Source organism: Helianthus annuus, chromosome 9 (assembly GCF_002127325.2).
Source record: "Helianthus annuus cultivar XRQ/B chromosome 9, HanXRQr2.0-SUNRISE, whole genome shotgun sequence".
NCBI classification, from domain to species: domain Eukaryota; kingdom Viridiplantae; phylum Streptophyta; class Magnoliopsida; order Asterales; family Asteraceae; genus Helianthus; species Helianthus annuus.
In genome coordinates this window covers 176,369,929-176,391,600 of record NC_035441.2, presented here as the reverse complement: position 1 = coordinate 176,391,600, position 21,672 = coordinate 176,369,929, and the positions used below count along the sequence as shown (strand labels likewise).

Here is a 21,672-nt window from a genome sequence, read left to right as displayed (position 1 = left end):
ATGTTATAGATATCAAATTACACTCATAATTATATGTAAATAATAATCAGTTTTTTTGTGATATATTATACTATATATATATAAAATATATTAAAAGTAAGTTATTCCGAGCTAAGCCGAGCCGAGCCGGTATGCGAGCCAAATCGAGCCAATTCGGCTCGTTACGAGCCGAGCTAGACTCACTTTCTAGCCGAGCCGAGCCGGCTCGGCTCACTTTCAAACCGAGCCACAACGAACAAGCTTTTTCCGAGCTAAATTCGAGCAAACTTCGAGCGAGCTCCGAACCGCAATTTTTTTTAACAACCCATGGTGATATCCTAAGTGATTTCCAACAAACCATTGACAAATTTAAAAAGACCAACAAGTTTTTAAAGTGGTTGGATAATCTGTCAATCTCACATTGACCCGTGTTGGTAATTACCAACGTATATTAAGAGTTTAGTTTTTTTCTTTTTAGTTTCCTTTACTTTATTACTGTAGGTGTTTCGTCATGATCATGACGGGGGCGTGTCCATTATACTATTTCCAGTTAAAAATTCATTATTTTAATAATAGTAATCTATAAACTACTTACCCTTTGCCAAGAATGGGTAAGAACTAAACTTATGGGTTAGATTCGTCGATTTTAATTGTTTTGATTTTTTTTTTGAACGGCAAATTTGGATCACTAACGGACCACTGGAGTATGATCGTGCCACCAGTAGAACCACCCGATCATATCCATCTCCACAAGGCATAATGCCTATACACCAATTCAGGAGGAAACACAATAAATATGGGAAAACCTCCTTTTTGTGAGAATCAAACTCAGGACCTATTGGTCCAAAGTCTTATCTCACCCCTAAAATACCACTAGGCTATAAAGCCATGGGTTAATTCAGGATAAAACAGATACAAAAATAAGTTTCAAATATATTAGTTGATATTAAATTAGTGTACACATTCAGAAAAAAATAAAAAACAACTCGATCCGAAATATCCAAAAAATTTGTTATTAATTATTAGTTTTGTAACAAGCAAAAAGCAACTTGATTTTCTCTACCATGTGTTCTTTTGTAAGTGGAGACAGATCATATGAAGTATTACCTCCAATTTATAATCAATGCTGCTTCTATTTCTTCTATGTCGTTTTCGTATCACTCTCAATATTAAATTTGTATTTATTTATTTATTTTATTTAATTTTGTAGAGTTTGTATCTAAAAGCAAATTAATTTGGTAGTTGGAAACACAATTTTATTTTGTCTCTATTACAGATCACGGTCAGCAGAAAAAATAAAAAATAATGTCTCGTGTCGACATTCAATTTTAATAAGGTGTGATCTGCTTTTACGTGTTGTATTTTTCTGAAGATTATGTAATCTTTTTGATGATCTTTACCTCTGTTTAATGGAAACCCTTCTGTTAAGATTAGGATTAAGTGGGATGTTATGAGGTAATCTTTGCGCCAGCTCGTGTTTGGTATCGCGTGGTGTGAGTCTTTGTCAGGGAGGGGGGGTGTTATATGTGCCTCTGAGGTGATAAGCGATATTAGATGGATGTAGGGCCTCATCTCGCCCTTCAGAGGTGTTTCAATCACAAAATGGATCATGGGTTTACTTTCAAAGGGGGCTAGGCACAAGGCCTAAAGGGCAGTGATGGATTCTGAATTGCTTTAGGTAGAATGTGCCGTGTGGTGGATCAATGTGCTTGCTTAACTTCAGATTGTCTTTGGAAACAATCACAAAAGTACACTCACCGTATCGCTCAAAGAATGGATGCTTATATTTATCTAAAGCAAGACCATAAAGGAAAAAGTTCATTTGATAAACTGTGAAGCATGTATAAGGAGGATTAGGCACTGCTGATGTCCTAAAGAAGGTATGACAGACGGGTATTCGATATCCCATGCGGTGAAAGGCACTTCACCAAACAAAGTAATCAGAGATGCACAGAGGTTCTTGGTCAATCCTTTATAATTCTCCCCGTATAAGGCAGCAACAGTTAATAGTGTGTGAAGTGAGGCGAGTGTTATAAATGGACCAGGTTCCTTAATTGTTTCAGGCTCGGGTCAGTTACTCATTGTGTTGGTTTTTGGAGTATAAACCACAATATGAAGATTACAAACTAGGCATGTGTTTTACTTTTCATCATTGGTAATTCTAAGTTGGGGCTTTAGAAAATGTGGAAGAACTTAAGAAAAGGCAACTGTTGTGTTCATTATTAGGTGGTTGTGGGTATAATTCTATCGACGGTTGTTCAGTATATATATGCGGTGCGGTTTACATTATTGGCGGAAAGAAGTACAAGGTAGGGTGAATGCAGTTCAGTATCATGGTCCAATGGCATGACGCTCGGTGTATATTAAAGGGGTAAGATTGGGGCCATTAGTTTTTTGGTAAAATGGATGGTTCTCTTTAAGTTGCCATCGGCAGCTTACTAGGGTGAATTGTTGTACCATCTTCTCCAGTAGTATTAATGAAAGTTAGAAAGTTAGATTGGCTGGTAAAAAAAAGGTTTTGTTTTGATAGCTTCATGAATACATATGGGTGAAAGAAGAAGGTTATGTACATTAGCCTTATAATTGGTAATCTTGAATTCTTGATACAAGTCAAACAGATTCAAGTTGGTTGACCTCGAACGTTTTTTTAGTCTAAAAGTTTCAAGTTTTTTTTACAAAATACAATTGGATATGTTTATGTTTACACAAAATGTTACTTTTATTCTAATTGTAACCCACTTTTCACTTCTGTTACTATTATTGTTTGAGGCTGCCAAATCCGTGTGATAAAACAGTAAATGAACATTACATATTTACACGCCAAAACAGAGCCCGTCAAATGACATAAGTACCCGACCAAATTGTGCTTATTTACAAGTGAAATAGATGCTTTAAAGACATTATCTTTTTCTTTGGGTTACTTTAATAAAGTTATCCTCTCAAGTTAGTTGTCAGTGATGTTTTTTTTCTCCTACACACAATTCATATTTCCATATTCAGTTTTCTAATGGTTTGAATTGGTTTCAAAGAAACGATACCACATCCATGATTAAACCCAGAGAGTGGTATCATATAACATTATTCCATATATAAATAAGCAAACTTTTTGTGCATAACAACTTATAACATGTGCTTTGTGAGTTTTTTAAAAAAAAAACTTCCTTTTTTAGTTTTAATCCAAAGGTTTTTAACTTTCACAATTTTAACCCTACATAATTTGTCTTTTTAACTTTAACCCAAACTTTTCATTATTTTTAACCTAAAAGTTTTTACCTTTTGCAATTTTAACCCTACATAATTTGTTTTTTTAACTTTAACCAAAAACTTTTCATTATTTGCAATTCAACTTCACAACTTTTGTCACTTATACTTTTCATCTTTGGCAAATTTTGTTTTACGTATAGTTCTTAATTTTTCGAGTTAATACGACGCAACGTACAAGTGTGGTTCAACTTTTTATGTTTTGTTTCAAATTTTGCAAGTTAATACGACGCAATGTACATGTGTGGTTCAACGTTTTTACCTCTATTTTTCCATGTTTGACAGGTTCGTCGCAACACGCAAACCCTAGGTCGAGTCGTCTTGGTGGTCGATAACGGTTGTGTGACATTAGTACTATTTGACACCGTTTTACGCCCCGTCGCAACGCGGCGTGTGCTTTGGGGGTTTTCCAAAGAAAAAAATCGTTATGCATCTGGTTGTCGTAACCTTGGCTTTGGGGGTTTCCAAAAAAAATTGATTTTTTTACTTTTCAACCAAAAGTATTTCATAAATTACTTTTAACCTGAAACTATTTGTTTTTTTTTACTTTTAACCCAAAACTTTTTATCTTTTGCAATCTATCCTCACAATTTTTTTTACTTTCAACTTTGGACCTTTACAGTTTTCATTTTCCACAAATTTTTCGCTTTATGCTTGGTTCTAAATTTTGTGCCTTAACACATCGCAACGTGCGTCTTTTGTTTAATTTTTTTACGATTCGTTCTAAATTTTGCGAGTTAACATGACGCAACATGCGTGTGTGGGTGAATGTTTTTACATCGTCTATTTTTCCCGTTTGACAGGTTTAACATAACGTGCGAGTCCTAGATCGACTTAGTCATAACTAAAGAATCCCCGCCGCATTGCGGCGGGTCTCAATTCTAGTTTATTTTTATTTTTTTTAAGTTGTTTGTTGTGTTGATACTTTTGTAGCTCAGTCAGGCATATATGTAATGAGAGAGTTACATTTGAAAGTTTACGTCAAGCACAATAAAATGGAATATAAGGTACCATATTTAGTTTTAGACTTTTAAATTTGTTTTGTTAATCAAGGAGCACTTTTATATTCATCTATCAACATATTCGAAGGAGTAATGTTTTTATTAATCTACCCATGTTGATTACAAGTTTTAGGAAGTACTTGTTATATACAAGCATTGAACTTGTGTTGATTGTTGACGAGTGCTTACGTCTTTGTACTTCATCAATTTAGTTTCACCAACATAAAAGTTGAAGTCTTTGTTTTTCATTTTATAATTTGAAGCAAATTGTTGTTCTACGTTTTTTTATTTTCATACTTGTGCAATATGTCGCTAGGAAATCCAGTTTCGAAGTATGCTACAATTTTAAACTCAAGGGTTAATATGTTGTTACTCTATGTTTGCATACCATCTTTACTCTTAAGAGTCTAGGTCATTGCTCCACATGAACCCGTTAAAAAATTGAAAAAAAAAGAAAAAGAAAAAGAAAAACAATTATATAAAATTGGTTTTGATTAAAAAGTGGTTTTTTAATAAAAATACCAACTTGATTTAGAAATTTGTTTGTTGAAAGATAATCTTTACACATGTTCACCATCTCACACATAGAGAACATCATACGGAATTTGAAATTATGTTGTGTTTTCCACAAGTAACTGGGAGGGTTGATGTTTGTATGGAAGATGAAACCGTTAACGAACTCAACCGACGTGATGTACGTAGAGCCCTGCATGCGCACTTGGTTGGGGTTTGAAAATGGGAAATGAAGAAGACAAGTCCGTTAATGCATTAAAAGTTTGGTATTTAGAAGAACATAATGCAAGAACATATATAATTCGATGGAATTGAAATTTGAGAGTTTTGTTAAATTCGTGATACTTAGCGAGATTCTTTTGTGTAATCAGTTTAGTTTTGTTTATTTGTATTACATTTCATGAACTACTTATCAAGTTATTGATTCTTCTTGATCATTCTCAGTAATCTTTGAATATTTATTTATTTTGCAAGGAGTCTCCAAAGTCTAAGGACACGTGGACATGGCTAAGATAGACGCCCAGTATTGTGACCAAGATTATTTATCATACATGATTGTTAATTGACATTTCCATTTCACCCGATTATTTATGTTTTGTTTTAGTCGTCCATGACGCACTTAAAGACGCAAGGCAATTGGATTCATTGAAATCTTGAACTAGGGAGCCCATTTTGATGTATCAAAGATTGAAAGAAAGGCCCACTAGCAAAAGGCCCAGATGCAATCCATGAAATTGTGAACTGCAACGGATCCCTTCTTCTTCTTCTTCTAACTATTTTTTCTTACTTATTTAACTTTATAATCTTTTAAATGTTAAATTTATTTAATTAAAATACTAAATAAAAATGTAGTTAAATAAAAAAGAATTAAAAATTAAAAAGAAACCTACTACATAAATAAATTTTAGTTTTGGCCCATTTAAGGGCCCTTTTATTGTTTGATTATTGATTTTTTTTTTGAATGACAACATTTACATGCTGCTAAATTACATAAAATAATTCCTAATCTACTTCTTCCCAAGACCTCTTACTAAGAGGCAAGAACCTCTATCAATTAAGTTAGCTCCACATTAATCAATGGCTTATTATATAAGTTTATATTTAGGAGTCCATTTTTTCTAGTTGCATATAACTCATATGGGCCCTCAAATTCTCAGGGGCAACCCTGGTGGTGGACATATTCATAGTGCATGAAGTTTGTGTGTGAAAAAATATGTGTTCTTAATGAATCAAACTAGAAAACTAACAAAGTAAGAAAACTGAAACTAGATAGCGTTAAAAGAATTAGCTTCTTGCAATCCTCAAGCATTGAAAGGAGTTCATCCCTTCTTCCTAGTTGCTTTTCTTAATCCTAAATGATGTTGCATAATTTTCAAGCTTTTGAGCAAGTTTGTAGTCATGCATGTGGCTAACGGCTTAATGAGGTCTTGGATGAAAAAAACATCTCTTGGTTCATAATCATTATCATTTAAGTTTCTAACATCTTAAAAGCGGTTAATATGGGTTTGAATCATGAACAAGGCTGCAAGTAGAGGATTGGGTCGAATTAGGGAAGGACCGTAATGTTGAAATTTTCAACTTTTGCAATTTGCATAGATTCTCACAATTTTGAAAAAAAAAAGCAACATATAAAATCAATTTTAGATCCAATTGAAGTGTTCTTTTTTAGAAAGTTATACGATACATTTTTGTTTTGAAGACCACAATCAACGGTCTAGTGGTAGTCCCAATAGTTCATTCGAAAACCCACAAGTATATTCACAGACAACATGGTGACTATTAGTATTAAAAACACTTGAGATATCGTAGTCAAATCTAAGACTTAGCACAACCGTGCGAGATTAGCTTACGAGCTCAAAGTGCAGAATTAGTCCTAAGATACTTACGATGTTGGGTTTTAAGATGGACCAAAACAGGATGACGTGTGGAGAATAACAGTCAAAAGCTATATGGTGCTAAGTTAAGTAACCAGTCCATCTCAAAGATAACATCAAAGTCGTTCATACGCTTCAAATGAACGCACATCTTATATATTTACTGATTATCAAGGTTAAATTCCACTTCGTATAAATTGGGTCACTTCATTACGGTACTAATTAAGTTTGTTATAGTATTGGCATAACAACCAAAATAGATATATCCAAGGGGATTTCAACATATCTTTTACATTGATAGAAAAACCATAAAAAAAGAAAAGAAACTGGTACCAATATTGTTTGGCCGGTATCAAATCGATTCATACGATGCCATTACAACTATTTATTTTTATTCATAGGCCTGTTGTGTCGCATGTAATGAAACATTTTACTATTTTAGTACTTCGAAATTATGATGTTTCAAATTCAGTGAGTTTATCTATCTTGATACCTTTTAAGCAGAACTTGAACCCATATTGGGGCGATGATATATTCAAGGAAGGCCAAGTTGTCACACCCTTAAAATCCACATGTGGAGTTTTACCGCGAGGCGTGCAACTGACCAGGATCAAGCCACTAATCATGTTGAACAATTATTAAAATTATTAAAATTCATCACAATCAACACGATTAGTGATTAGGTTTTAAATGTCTAAAACACAGTTCAAATCAACAGTGGAAGCAAATTGTAAAAATCCATACATTATTTAAAAACCACATTGTTTAATAAACTTAAAACCAATAGTTTACTGTAGCCACGACACTCCAATCCTGCAAACTCCCATGCGGTACCTAACGTCCTGCAAAGCATGCACAAGCGTATCAACAAAGATTGGTGAGTTCACAGTTTAAGTTGTAAAGTAAAGTAAGCTTTTAAATACATTAGTTTATTAAAACATGTCAGGGGTAGCTAACCCACTGTTAAGCTACTAAACTGTGTAGTACCAAATACTTGACTTTAGTAAGTTATTGTGCCCCATATCAATGTCTATCATCAGATATAAAGTCAAGGTCAATAGTTCACGCCCCGCTCCTAGCACGGTGTGTGGTTTGTCGTACCTAATAGCGCTACCAACTAATACCCCGTTTGCCAAACCGAGAAACTAATCAGAATAATGTGTAGGGACTTTACAAATAGAGTTTGGTTTAGTACGTGAAAGACATGAAATGTAAACTACGGTATTTATTTAACAGTATTCCAACCCAGGAATATAAGGTGGTCCCAAACTAGGGATAGAGTAGTTCCCAAACCCGGGAATGCATACTTTTAGTAAATGTGTGAACTCACTTTAGATTAGCTCGGTAGATTATGGGTATGCGAGCTAGGATGGTCAACCACATCCTATTATGGTTACCAAGAATATTAGGGGGTGTTTATGTAATTTACGCAAGTCCTACACGTATCTAGCAAATAGCACGCGAACAAGTTGTCACAAAATATTTTACTGTGTGGTTTTCATGCACATGTTCATAATATAGCCTACGGCATGACATACGCTATTTATACAATCGCTAAGCAAGTGCGGACGCCAAAAATAGCAAGTTCGACTCTTATACGCTTTATAAATCATGCATAACAAAATCACTGAAATTTGGCTCTTTTAGGAAGCTCATTTACCATATTTACAATGTTTCAAAAATTATGATATTTTTATGAGACGTACCCCTCGGTGAGTTTGTCCTTGTGTTAAATTTTTGAGGTCTAACTCTTTGCCGAAAAATTTAGAAAAATATTTTACTATGCAGTGGCCAGATTCATCACTTACTGACTGCAGCTTACGGAAAAATTTATTTAGAAATCATCGATTACACGATTGATCTGATTCCACTTGGAGGTTTGTACGGACACCTAAGAATATCTATTATATAAATTTCATGACCAAACTCCAAGTATACACCGAGATATGACATAAAACACAACACATAAAATCTGCAGAAAAATGCATCTTTGACCACTGAAACGAAATAATTTGTTTAAAATATCAAACGACGTCCAAAAATGTAATTCTGGAGCCATTTGAAGCATATTTCAAAATACTACATTTTGGACTCAAGAAAATACAGTTTTCATTATGTTATGACCCAGTTACAGCTGATTAAAGTCGGCTGTAACTGTTAGACAGCTTACTGTTTTCGTTATCCGATCCCGCAAACAATTATCTAGTGAACCTTCGACATATAAACACTAATCACAACAGGTCATGTGTTGTTTATATCGGATTTATCATGCTCAAACATCAATAATATCAACATATGCCTATACAACATATTCGATAATACGCATTATACTTGATCCTCATGAACACTAGACCACACATTATCATCGTAACATATCAAAATCATTATTTATACATAATCACAGCCGAGATAACTCAAAACAAATCGTACATGTTCATTAGACACTATCACTAAACACAAGTTTGAATTCGAAAACAAAACCCTAGTTATTCATCAAACACTCATACGACCGACTCACCATTGAAACACGTTTTCTAGTAATCCTAGCTTATAAGCATTCACATAAACATCAAGGATCAATCAAGAATTAAAAACGAAGCTATGTATAGAATAAACCTTTAACCAAAACCACAAAGATACACTAACCATAACGAGAGGAATGCGAGAGAGAGAGAGAGAGGGGGAGAGTGATAGAGCTCGAGCGAGAGAGGGTTGCGACGGTGGGGGGGGGGGGTCTTCTTGCTGCCATAAGTCTTTGAGGGAGTGCTAGGGTTTCTTATTTTTTTTGAAACACAACATACTGAACACACACATACATGCATGCGAATCACACAAGGGGGAGGTTGGGCTTGGTTTGGGCTGGTGCAAAGTGGAGGGGTGTAGGCCGATGTGGGTTGTCCAAAAGAAAAACACAAGGGGGAGTAGGGCGAGTGGCGGTCGGGTGCTGGGCCGCGCCTCACCTGGGCCGAAAGGGGGTGTTCGGGTTGGGCTGCCAAAGCAAAACGCAAGGGATAAGAGTGGAGTGAGTAACGGTTTGGGTTTGATATGTGGACCGAAGCATGTTGGGCCGACGTGGATGCTAGTCGGGTCACGTTATGGTTCGAGTCCCTAGAGGTGCATAATTATATACAATTTGTTTGGATTTTGGCCTCGCGAGTTTGAGTCAGGTCAAACGAATAATAAGAATCTTAGTTCGAATATTCGTTCGTATAATATATAGTTTTGCTAAACAAAAAAAAACATAACTAACTTGTCACAAAAGTCATTCGTTTATCTAAATAAGATAAGTATAAAAGTTAATTTATACGTGTGTAAACAAAGGGTTTTTACCTCGAGATTACGGATTGTCACACAAGTTGTTAGTGACATGCATGTAGAAGATAGGATATGTGTTTAGACGACATGTTTGTAGGTAGTTGGCATGTCTTCTAGTGGGACGTCAATGGTTTCATCTCCGCTTCCTTTGTATTTATACCATTTTGCCACCATCAAATAGTATATAAGGTTCAACACCTCCAACCCCATGCATAAGTAATAAAAGTAATCTAATTTCCCTTTGTTTAAATCTTGAGCTAACCAATTTCTTGCCAAACCTTCATTAGTCGTTCTATGAACAATTGATATCAAGATACTGCTCAAATAACTTGACATAGCAAACCCACAATAGAAGAAAGAACCCGCAAAACTCTTCATGTTTTTTGGAAACTGCTCGTAGAAAAATTCAACAATCCCGATTACAGCAAACCCTTCTGAGATACCGGTAACCACCATTTGAATTACCAACCAATAGCCTGACATTGGTGAAATCACATCTTTTCCTTTTTCAATCCCCAATGTTGGCTTTAAATGTGCTACATTTCTTCTTTTCGTTTCAACTACAGCTGCCACAAACATCGTGAAAATGCCGATGCCTATTCCAACTCCAATCCTTTGGAGAACTGAAATACCTTGCCTTTTGTTTGTTATCTTTCAGAGTATTCTTTTTGTGGCTTAGGCTATATCGGGTGTCTTTGTCTAACGTTGCCATGAAAAACCGCATCGATACCGATCGGGCAACATCGGTACCGATAACAATATTCATTTTTATGGTTTTTGATTGATGTAAAACTCGTGAAGATATCATCTTATGCGTATTCGGTTGCTATACCGAGTGCTGGCATAATATCGATATTGTAACACTAGTAGGAAACCCGCTTGATGCAGCGGGGGCGACAATTTGCATTGCAATACTGGTTTTTGTTAGTTTATCAATCCTCTCGTGATATATTGTATAGTTCTTCTTTTATTTTCTAAGGATTTTTATATATTTCCCCTCCTAAGATGGCTTACGGGAGTGACAAACACCTTGTGTGCATCAAAGTCTAATATGGGAAATCATCATCTGATACAATGTGTTTCTTGATTTTATTAATCAACCCCATCCACCAGTTTAACCAGTTTGTTCAATGGTTAATATAAACCAAACCAATTAATAAAAGGGTGATATTGTAAACTCACAAGGATATCAGTAATATATACCTTCAGCAAATATTCAAAATCCCCAAATTCAAACTAAGAACCCTAGAAATCCTAATTTTCAGTCAACAAGTTTATTAAACAATCAGAGCATTAGCCGATCACTTATCCCACACAAAACAAAAAGCACATTGAGAAAACCTTAACTCTACAAAACAAAAAAACTCACTGAGAAAACCTCTAACCAGCTAGCAATGTGACTAAAAGTCTCCATTTTTAAGTAGTTAAAAATATGATATATTATAAAGGAAAACTTGGGCATGTCCAACTGAAGCAGTCTGAAAGAGCAATCCAGGTTTCAATGGCCGATGTTGACTCTTAACGAATTACATGACTTGGGCAACCAAGATGAAACTTAGTTGAATTGTTATGTAGTGGATTAGGGCTGGAAAATATAACACTATATAGCTGTAAGATGGGGCTATTATGTACTGGGTTACGGCTAGTAAATACATCATTTAGGGCTGTGGAGTTGACTGGTGAGTTATTTGGGTGCTCGAATGCTGAAGATATTGAACGGGCTACTGAAATTGCAACAAGTGTTGCTTCAAAGCGTCTGCACTTCCGACATTCTGCATACCGGCTGCCAATGCTGCTTGATAAGTGTTGTTTCAAAGCGTCTGCACTTCCGACATTCCGTATACCGGCTGCCAATGTTGCTTGATATTGCTGATTAAGATTACTTTGGAGACGTGACGGATCTAACCTTTGCTGCTGCATCCATGGAAACATACCGCTCGATTGAAAACTCGAATAATGGAGCGCTTGCTCGGCAATTTCACCTCTCATCCATGCATCATCTCTGTTGTCTATACGCATAGAACAAATTAACAAAAGTTACATTTAAATAATAAGAGACTAAAAAGCAGTGTTTCAAAAACCGGACCGGGGTTCTGACCATATTTTTTAAGGGTTGAGCTGGATTTTAATTAACTTTTTTTTCAAATTTAAACTATTTATTTTTATAATATTTACGGCATAACTGTTCTTACATCCGATCCGACCGGCCCGACCAATGGACAGGTAAGGAGACCGGTTTTGACGTTCGGTCCGGTCCTGAGAACATTGCTAAATAGGAACGAGATACATACAATCTCCAAAACCGTGTTATTCAATAATTATAAATAGGTTTAACCATGCAAAGACGTGGTTACGGATCAAACCGACTCAGTTACCTTGAAAAGATGAAGGTCCAGGATACAAAGGTCGTTTCAAACGAAGAAGAAACAACGATGAATACATAGGAAAGGCTGTCAACGGTTCGACTTCCCATAACGATACACGTGACTGCCTCTCACCAGTAGTTGACTCGTCCCATCCGACCTATAAATATATCAAAATTTAATAAGTAAACCAAACAAACAAACAAATTTAAATCGTATATAAGAAATAAGTGCTTCAAAGAATCCCTACTCATATAAGTTTTAGAATCCTCATTGCGTGTCATCGAATTCAAGGATTGAACTTCTGTATCACGTGCAGATGGAGAATCGTCTCTCAAGTCAAAAGATACGTCATCAGTTTAGAATCCTCATTTTGCATCATGGAATCTACAAACGGAAATTCCGCATCATTCTGTGTTGTGGAATTCACAAGCTGAACTTCCTCATCATCTCTAGAGAATATATCAGCAGCCTTGATATTCGCTAATTTACACATATTTTAGTCCCCCGTTTTACCCCCATTTAATGCGTTTTCGGCCGTAAAACCGTCATTCGGATACTTAATTATCTACATTTTTGTTTACAGGCCTAAAATAGCATACCAGACAAGATGACAGCGAAAACGAGGACTTTCCGGACAAAACGACAAGGCTGCGAAGATTCTGTGAACAAAACTGACCTGGGCGTTTGGCACGGTCATGCGGGCATCCGCACGACCGTGCATATCCGACAAACAAGAAAGTGTCGGCGGTGAACCAGGCGTGCAAGGCTCTGAAGGCCAATCCGAAAAGGCACGGTCGTTCCGGATGTGGAACGGTCGTGCGTATCCGAGAACCAACATAACCTCGGAACTGAACGGCCAAGGAACAAAGCGTGCAAGCCAAATGCCGGTTTGGCACGCCCGTGCCAAACCTGGAACGTCCGTGCGTGTCCGAAGACCAGTCAACGATCTGTGACGTCATGCGGTATGGTGGCCCACCACCAATAATGCTTAAAGTGCACGGTCGTGCCAAACCAAGAACGACCGTGCCGATCAGAAAAACCATTTAAACAGAACAGAAGCATTTTAGACGTAACTCTGGACATTTTGGGAGCTCTGCAGGCGATTTTGAGGCTCCGAAGGCTGCTGCTTTCACTCGGATTCAAGCCACATTGCCCGGTTTTGCTCATTTACTATCCAGATTCTCATTCTTATGCTTGTTTATGGTTTGGTTTCTCAAATCTTTCCATAATTTTGTTATGTTTCAAGCATCTAGACTGATTATTATGTATTAATGTAAGCCTTTGGGCAAAAACACAACAATCCCTTGCTTGATTATAGCTTTTAGTATGTCAATCTATGTTTGTAATGACATTTTGAAGTGTTTTCTATGATTATCTTTGATGATTAGTTTGCAACCTTGTTATTGATATTGATTTCTTGATTATAAGTAATTGTGTTGGATGATTGGTGCTTGGTTAGGTAAGATAGTTGAAAAATGAAGCTTATTTAATCATGTATTAGTAAACTTTTAATTTGGTTAACTAGTTTAACTTAGTTAAAATGTAGGCACCATGATACTCTAACGGGTTAGTGGTTTAATAAAATGCAATTATTATTAATCAAGAGAGCTTGCCCTCACGGAAGGACTCTAACGGGTTAGATGGTGTTGTTACGAATTCTTGCCATGATTTGTTAGCTTAGTTAGTAGTTTCGGCCAAAATTACTATCTTGGTGAATTTATGCGTAAGATTTGTAAAATGAACTCGGTTGTGATTTAATCTAGTTTATGCTTGTCTCGGTGGTTGCATTGTGTTTATCGGTGTTGCTTTCCTTGATTAAGTGAGGTTAGAAAACTCCTAACGGATGACTAACTTATTTTTAGGAGATTTTCATAGACATTTATCAATTGCACGCTAAAGAACAATTTTAGGTGGTTAAAGTGTGTTTATCGTTTTAACTTTCCGAATGATTGTCATGTTAGGATTCCCGAAAGGGATACTAATTGTCTCGAAATGGAAAATTGACCGAATGCTTTTAGTGCCAAAACTGACTTAGTTGACATGCTGTGGTTGTGTATTAAGCAAGGCTATTTATATATAATTTACTATGTTTTATAAGTATTTGTTATGCTTATTTTAGTGTAGTTAAAACCAATACCATTTATGTTTTTACCGGTAATTTAGTGGCAAAGGTCTAGTATTATTTCTCCGCCCATTTCCGTGGATCGATACTTGGTTCTTACCGATACTTTACTACATATATGACGGGGTACACTTGCCCTTTCGTGTGTGTTTTGATGTAAAAGTAATAATCACTTTTATAAATTTAAAACCAATTCGTGTGTAATTTCATTGTAAAAATATGTGTAGTCACGCACGTACCAAGCCTCATGAGCCGCATCATTCTGAAACGGACTAAGATTATCTTGATCAGTGTGTATCATAGTCATCATTTCTGCTACCAACCGACTGTTCTTCATCTGCATCATAGTCACTGCCTCTTGCTGAACCCATATCGAAGTTCTAAACTCTGGTAAGATTCAAAAAACTGTTAAGGTCAAAGGGCTCGTCGACAAAACCAGACTCAGGTCTCTCAGTCTCATCACACCATGTAATTTTCACATCTATATGCTCAGCCAAAGTCGTTCCTTCTTCCCTTGGAGTCCCTCTTTTGTTCTTTCTATTTTCTTCGAAAAAACTCCCAACTATTTCCTGACAGTAACATACATTTTAGTTCGTATATAGCATAACTAAATTTATGTTCAAAGGAAGGTATGTAATAGCTCAATCAATCAAGTGAAGGGTTCTTGCTAAATATCATACAACATCATTAACTTACAAAGCAATGAATTAGTTAGTCACACAACATAATCAGTTAAAAATATAGGAGAAAGCTCCGCTTTTGCAAAGGGTTCTGCAAGTCAATCCAAGCTTGTTTGCATCAAAGTCACACAACATAATCAGTTAAAAAAAAGTTATTGTTTTCATGTAAGTCAACTAAAAAGTAAGAACATCATGTAACCCATTAACCATTTTAGGAACTCTTTTAGGTCTTCAGAGGTTGAGCAGACTCTTTTTCTCTTGTTTGACAACTTTTCATCAGCCATTTAGGAATTCTTTCACTCTACAGAGACAAAAAAACTCTTTCATTAGCCATATATAATATTTAAGCTAAATAAATTAAGCTAGAAATAAGGTCGGACGAAAGTGAAACCCACTATAGAAGAAAGAACCCGCAAAACTCTTCATGTTTTTCTGGAAACTGCTCGTAGAAGAAATTCAACAATCCCGATTACAGCAAACCCTTCTGAGATACCGGCAACCACCAGGTGAATTACCAACCAATAGCCTGACATTGGTGAAATCACATCTTTTCCTTTTTCAATCCCCAATGTTGGCTTTAAATGTGCTACATTTCTTCTTTTCGTTTCAACTACAGCTGCCACAAACATCGTGAAAATGCCGATGCCTATTCCAACTCCAATCCTTTGGAGAACTGAAATACCTTGCTTTGACTTTTAGTTCTGACCCGTTTAAGCTTAATTCTCCCATGTTTTAAGCTTCCATTAGGACCACATACTCAGTAATATAACCCTCTGGAGTTATATTGCATGGTTCTTAGTGGTTTGAATTATATGCTCTTGATCGTTAATATGCTTAAAAATGCCATAAATACCCTTTTGACACACAAATGAGACTTTTAGAAATGTGAGTGGACAAAAACCTTTTCTACTGATAATTAAACTTGTCCTGAAAATTTGACATCAGTTCTTGGTCCCAAATAGGAGTTATGCGCGATATCGTAATTAGAAGCTTTTTATTGATTAATTTGCGATATCTTGCATAATGCACCTTTAAACTTGGATTTTGAACCAAAACTCATTACCAACTGTTAAGATATTACTTTTAAGGAATTTTAAGATTTTTGGTCAGATTATTATCTGTTTAAAACATAGAGTTCTTGTGTAATTCGGTTAATGACGATAATACCCTTTTTAGGCATAAAATGAGATTAACAAAGGATTTGAATGCCAAACTTTTTCCTACTAATTTCATACATTAAATAAATTATTTTGAGCATTTAAAATTGATTAAAACCTCAGAATTTCATAAACATCTTGATTATCGTCAATTAGCGAGTTTTACACTAATTAGGTGCATAGTATGGTTTAAAACCATATTTAACACCTAAGACTTGTTACTGACGGGTGGTCCTTTGGACAACCCTTAAGTGTGTTAAAACATGAAATAATCCTCCATTTAGCCGTGTAATTATCTTGAATTAGATAACTACGATGCTTATGTTTCAGGTGCAAATTAGGAGATAAGAGATGGATAAAAGGCAGCTTATGGATGCTTTGGTGAAAACGGGTCGAGAGAAGAACACAAGACAAAACAAAGAAGTGAAGGCAGCTTGGTACCGTAAATTACGGTACTACCGTAATTTACGGTGGCCCATTTTCTCATTTATGTTGCACCGTAACTCAGTCTCACCTCACCGTAACAATTTGATGTCCACCGTAAATTACGGTGGAGCCGTAATTTACGGTGGAGCCTGAACGTGAAAAGTGTAACTGCCACAATATACTCGTTTTTGGTGTGTCTTTTGGTATTATCTCATCATTGACGGTTCTTGGAGACTTGGGAGGCGAATTTGGAGTACTTGCTTGCTTTGTGAACATTTCTAAACATTCGGTTTGTGTTTTTAATTCGTATGAACACTAGATTGATGTTGATGATGATTCACCGAGCCATGTCCGGCTAAACTCTTCGGTGATCATCCTAGGTGAATGTTTCTAAGACTTTTGTGTGTTAATTTCTGCATTTCTAGAATGATATCTTGCGTTGCTTGAATGTCATGGTGTATGTTTGATTGTTTGTAGTGCGTTAATCTATATCACAATTTCTAGTCTTGATCGTACGTTCTCGGTGCCGTTGGCAACCGAGATATCACGGGAAGGGTTAGGGTTGGTTATTGGTTAATAGGTCATCGGGAAACAACCTCGCATTATCTAATCCGAGTACTTTGTTCCCTTTTATCACTTCAATCACACATACACGAGTTATGTCTATGTAACTCTTTCTAGTGAAACTGCACACAACTGTTTAAAGAAACTGAAACCTAGGGTGATCATTGTTCTCTCCTTATTGTTTAAAACCAACTTTGATTTGATTTAGTTCTTAATTTAGTTTTCTAAAACAACAATCCACAATCTTGAATTTTAATTTTCTGCAATTTAGTTTAATTTTAGTTTAAATACAAAGCGATACAATCAACACATTTTCCACATACTCCCTGAGTTCGATACCCTACTACCGCTAACTACAGTTGTTTAGGGATTAAATTTGCGTGACCCACGACATCACGTCAAATTTTGGCGCCGTTGCCGGGGAGTAGTGCGCAACGTGTGTTAGTTTAATAGTTTTGTTTGTTATTTTCAGGTTTACGCTGGTTGTGTTTAGTGTGCAGGTACTTCAGGTGTATGCATACTAGAGGCTCTCACAGGTCATCACCGCTATCGTTTGATCCGGAAATTGAAAGAACGTTACGACAAAACCGAGTTTTAGTGAGAGAAAACAAAATCATTGGTTCACCCACTTCACCCATTACACCGAGAAACATCATGGCTGATTCTCAGATTCCACTTACAACCAGTCAAACAACCTCATCCTTTATACCTACTTCCACCCAACCATCACCAAACACTACATTACCTAATACCACTGCTGGATTTACACCAACCAATTCCACTCAACCAATCACCACTCAAAATGAGCCTACCATCACTTACGATCCATCCACCACAATCCCACCATTATCTCACTTCTTTCCCCCAACTACGGGTCAATCATCTTCTACCTTCACAATTGCACCCAATTCAACTGTTGTGCATACTACTTCATCTTTTAGACCACAACAACAACAGTCGGGTTTTCAGTATTCGACCATTCCATTTGGGCAAACTTCAGGAATTCAAGGGGGTGGTTATGATGAGGGATTCGAAGACTTTGAGGGGTATGAAGATGATGGGTACGGTTATGGAGATTATGGTGATCAAGGAGATTTTGGGTACGTTCAGAGTCAATCGCAAGGGATGGCGAGTGTTGGTGGAATGCAACATCAACAACTTATACCACAACATATTCGGCCAAGACCACAAGGGCCACCAATGCCACAACCGATTCCATTACAACAGGTCCGGCCACAACATGTACACCAACAACCATTTCAAAGACCGCCTCAGCGCCCACCGATGCGACCACAACAGTTTCAACAACCGATCGCACCACAAGGGCAAGTACCAAGACCGAATGGGCCGATTATTCCGAGAGGTAGGTATGGTGTGCCACGAAGACATCTTAGAGAAAATGTGAGGGGCATTGAAGCACATTTTCGGCCGGTAATTACACAAAACCCTTCACCGGTAGTCATTCCTCATAATGACCAAGGGCGCACATTCGAAGTAAGAACCAACTCGCTACAAAGTTTACCAAAATATAAGGGGTTGGCAAATGAAGAACCTTATTTCCATTTGGAGGCTTATGACTCTATATGCAATACTCTTGGGAGTCAAGGGTTTTCAGCTGACGACATCAAATTAGTGTTGTTTCAATTTTCGTTGGAAGAGAAAGCTAAGAAATGGTTCTATACATTACCTTCAGCATCAATATATACATGGGGGGAGATGCAACAAACCTTTTTGGATGAATTCTACACCGCCCAAAAGACTAATGATGCGCGGAAGGGGTTGAGAAGCTTTCAACAACAACACGGTGAGATGTTCCATGAGGCGTTTGAGCGTTTTAACATGATGATTAAAAACTGCCCTCATCATGGGATTGAGTTATGGGAGTTAATGAACGCTTTTCATGAGGGGTTAAGTGCCGAAGATGCACGGGATTTAATGTCTATCACCGGAGGGACATTTGGAACGAATTATGAGAATGAAGATTGGGAGTTTTTGGAGAGTATGGCAACTACATCAAAAAGGAAAGCCCAAGCTTCGAGGAGAGCCCGACCGACAACTAACCGACCACAAGTGCATGCCATAGATGAAGGTAATGTTCAAACTACTAATCAAATTTATGATGTGTGTGCTTTGTGTAATGAAATAGGTCACGCGGCTGAAAATTGCCAAGGAATATTGGAAGGGCAATATGAGGAAGTTCATGCGGTCCAAGGTCAAGGCCAAGGAGGAGGTGGTAGGAACTACAACAACATGAATTCTAATACCTACCACCCCGGGTTGAGGAATCACCCGAATTTTAGATATGGGAACCCGTCAAATCAAGCGAACCCAAATTTTCAAGGTAGCCAAGGTAATTTTGGTTCACGGCCATCTTATAATAACCAAGGTGGGTACCGGGGCGGAAATAACCAAGGGTATCAAAAACAATACCAAACGGGTCAAGATCAAGGGGGATCTTCGGGTGGAAATGAGGTGATGGAGATGCTTAAAAGCATGCAATTGGAAATGCAAAAGCGGAATCAACTTGATGAAGTGCGGATGCAAAAAGATGAGGTTCGCGATAAAAGCATCCATTCACTAACAACCCAAATGGGTCAATTAGCGACCGAGGTGGCGGAATTGAAGAAAGGTAAGGGTCAACTTCCAAGCGACACAAAGGTAAACCCTTCACACGGTTCGTCACGAGGTAATGTTAATATTAACCATGTTAGTGTGTTAAGAAGTGGGAAAGAGTTTAAGGCCAATTTGTCACCCGAATTGGTCGAGGGGGTGGTTGAGGACATCACGGGAATGGAAAGTGATGATGAACTTGCACCGGTTAAACCAAAAGAAACAACTAGTAAAAAACCGGGGTTGGGTGAAAGTGAAAAAAGTAAAAATGAAAAGAATGAAAAAATAGAGGGTGAACCGAGTCAAGTTCCATTTCCATCGGCCCTACTTGACCCGGGAAAGAAGAATTTTATTGTATCAAGGGGTCCTCAAAAAGAGGAAATGTGGGATATGTTCAAACAAGTTAAAATAAATCTCCCACTTCTTGATGCAATAAAACAAGTTCCCGCTTATGCAAAATTTTTAAAAGAATTATGCACACAAAAGAGGCAAAACAAGAAAAAAGTGCCTAAGCGGGTAGATTTGACCGGGCAAGTGAGTGCGGTGTTGAATGGGGAGCTTCCTCCTAAGCTCCAAGATCCAGGCACGCCATTGATTAATGTACAAGTTGGTAATTTTCAAATGGCTAAGGCGTTGCTAGATCTTGGAGCCGGAGTTAGCATTTTACCGGGGGGATTATACGACCAATATGACTTTGGTCCATTAGCACGGGTGGAGACGACGGTTGTTTTGGCCGATTTGTCTCATAAGTTGCCCCGGGGTATGGTTCAAAATGTTATTGTTAAAATTGATGAGTTTTACTACCCGGTGGACTTCTTAGTTTTGGATTATTCATCGGCGGACCCTAAACAACAACAAAACATAATTTTGGGTCGGCCATTTTTAAGCACCGCACATGCTATTATCGATTGTAGATTTGGTACGGTTGATATGGCATTCGGAAATCGAAAAATGCGTTTGAATGTTTTCACTAACAATTCTAATGCTAACGGTGTTGATGAGTGTTTTATGGCAGACATAGTAGATGGATGCAACCCGCATGAGTATGAGGAGGATGGTTTGGATATTTGCCTGTGTGACTTTTCTGAACAGGTACATGCTTATGCACTACGGGTTGAAGAGGAGGCACAAGATGTTATGGCGATGAAAGAAGGTAGACCACCATGGACCCATCAATTCGAGGGTCTACCGGTGGAAATCGATTCGGGTACAAAACCATCGTTGGAGGAACCACCAAAGTTAGAGCTCAAGGACTTGCCCGGCCACTTGAAGTATGTATTTTTAGGGGATAATGACACTTTGCCGGTCATTATTGCCTCTAATTTGGAAGTGGCACAAGAGCAAGCCTTGATGGAGGTGTTAAAAGCAAACAAGGGTGCTATTGGATGGACGATTGCCGATCTTAAAGGAATTAGTCCATCTATCGTCATGCACAAAATTATCACAACCGAAGATGCCAAACCGACACGAGAAGCTCAAAGGCGGTTGAACCCGAACCTAAGGGAGGTAGTAAAAAAGGAGGTAATTAAATGGTTGGATGCGGGAATCATCTATCCGATTTCGGATAGTGCTTGGGTGAGTCCCACCCAAGTTGTGCCTAAGAAGGCCGGCATTCAAGTAGTCAAGGACGAAAGTGGTGAACAAATTGCCACCCGACCGGTTACCGGATGGCGGGTGTGTATTGACTACCGAAAACTGAATGCCGCCACTTCTAAGGACCATTTCCCGCTACCTTTTATTGACCAAATTATTGAAAAATTGTCGGGTCAAAAATATTATTGCTTCTTAGATGGGTATTCGGGTT

General features: G+C 37.3%; 1 protein-coding gene and 1 non-coding gene across 2 annotated transcripts; both read right to left on the bottom strand.

Moving 5' to 3' along the window:
- Positions 1–10,021: 10,021 nt before the first annotated feature.
- LOC110876801 (protein NRT1/ PTR FAMILY 2.10) lies at positions 10,022–10,522 on the bottom strand. Its single transcript, XM_022124963.1, has one exon. The coding sequence runs from the start codon at positions 10,520–10,522 to the stop codon at positions 10,022–10,024; it is 501 nt and encodes a 166-aa protein (XP_021980655.1).
- Positions 10,523–19,023: 8,501 nt separating this feature from the next.
- LOC118482475 lies at positions 19,024–19,129 on the bottom strand. The gene has a single exon (XR_004868510.1). It is a non-coding gene; the product is annotated as a small nucleolar RNA R71 (small nucleolar RNA).
- Between the last annotated feature and the right edge of the window lie 2,543 nt (positions 19,130–21,672).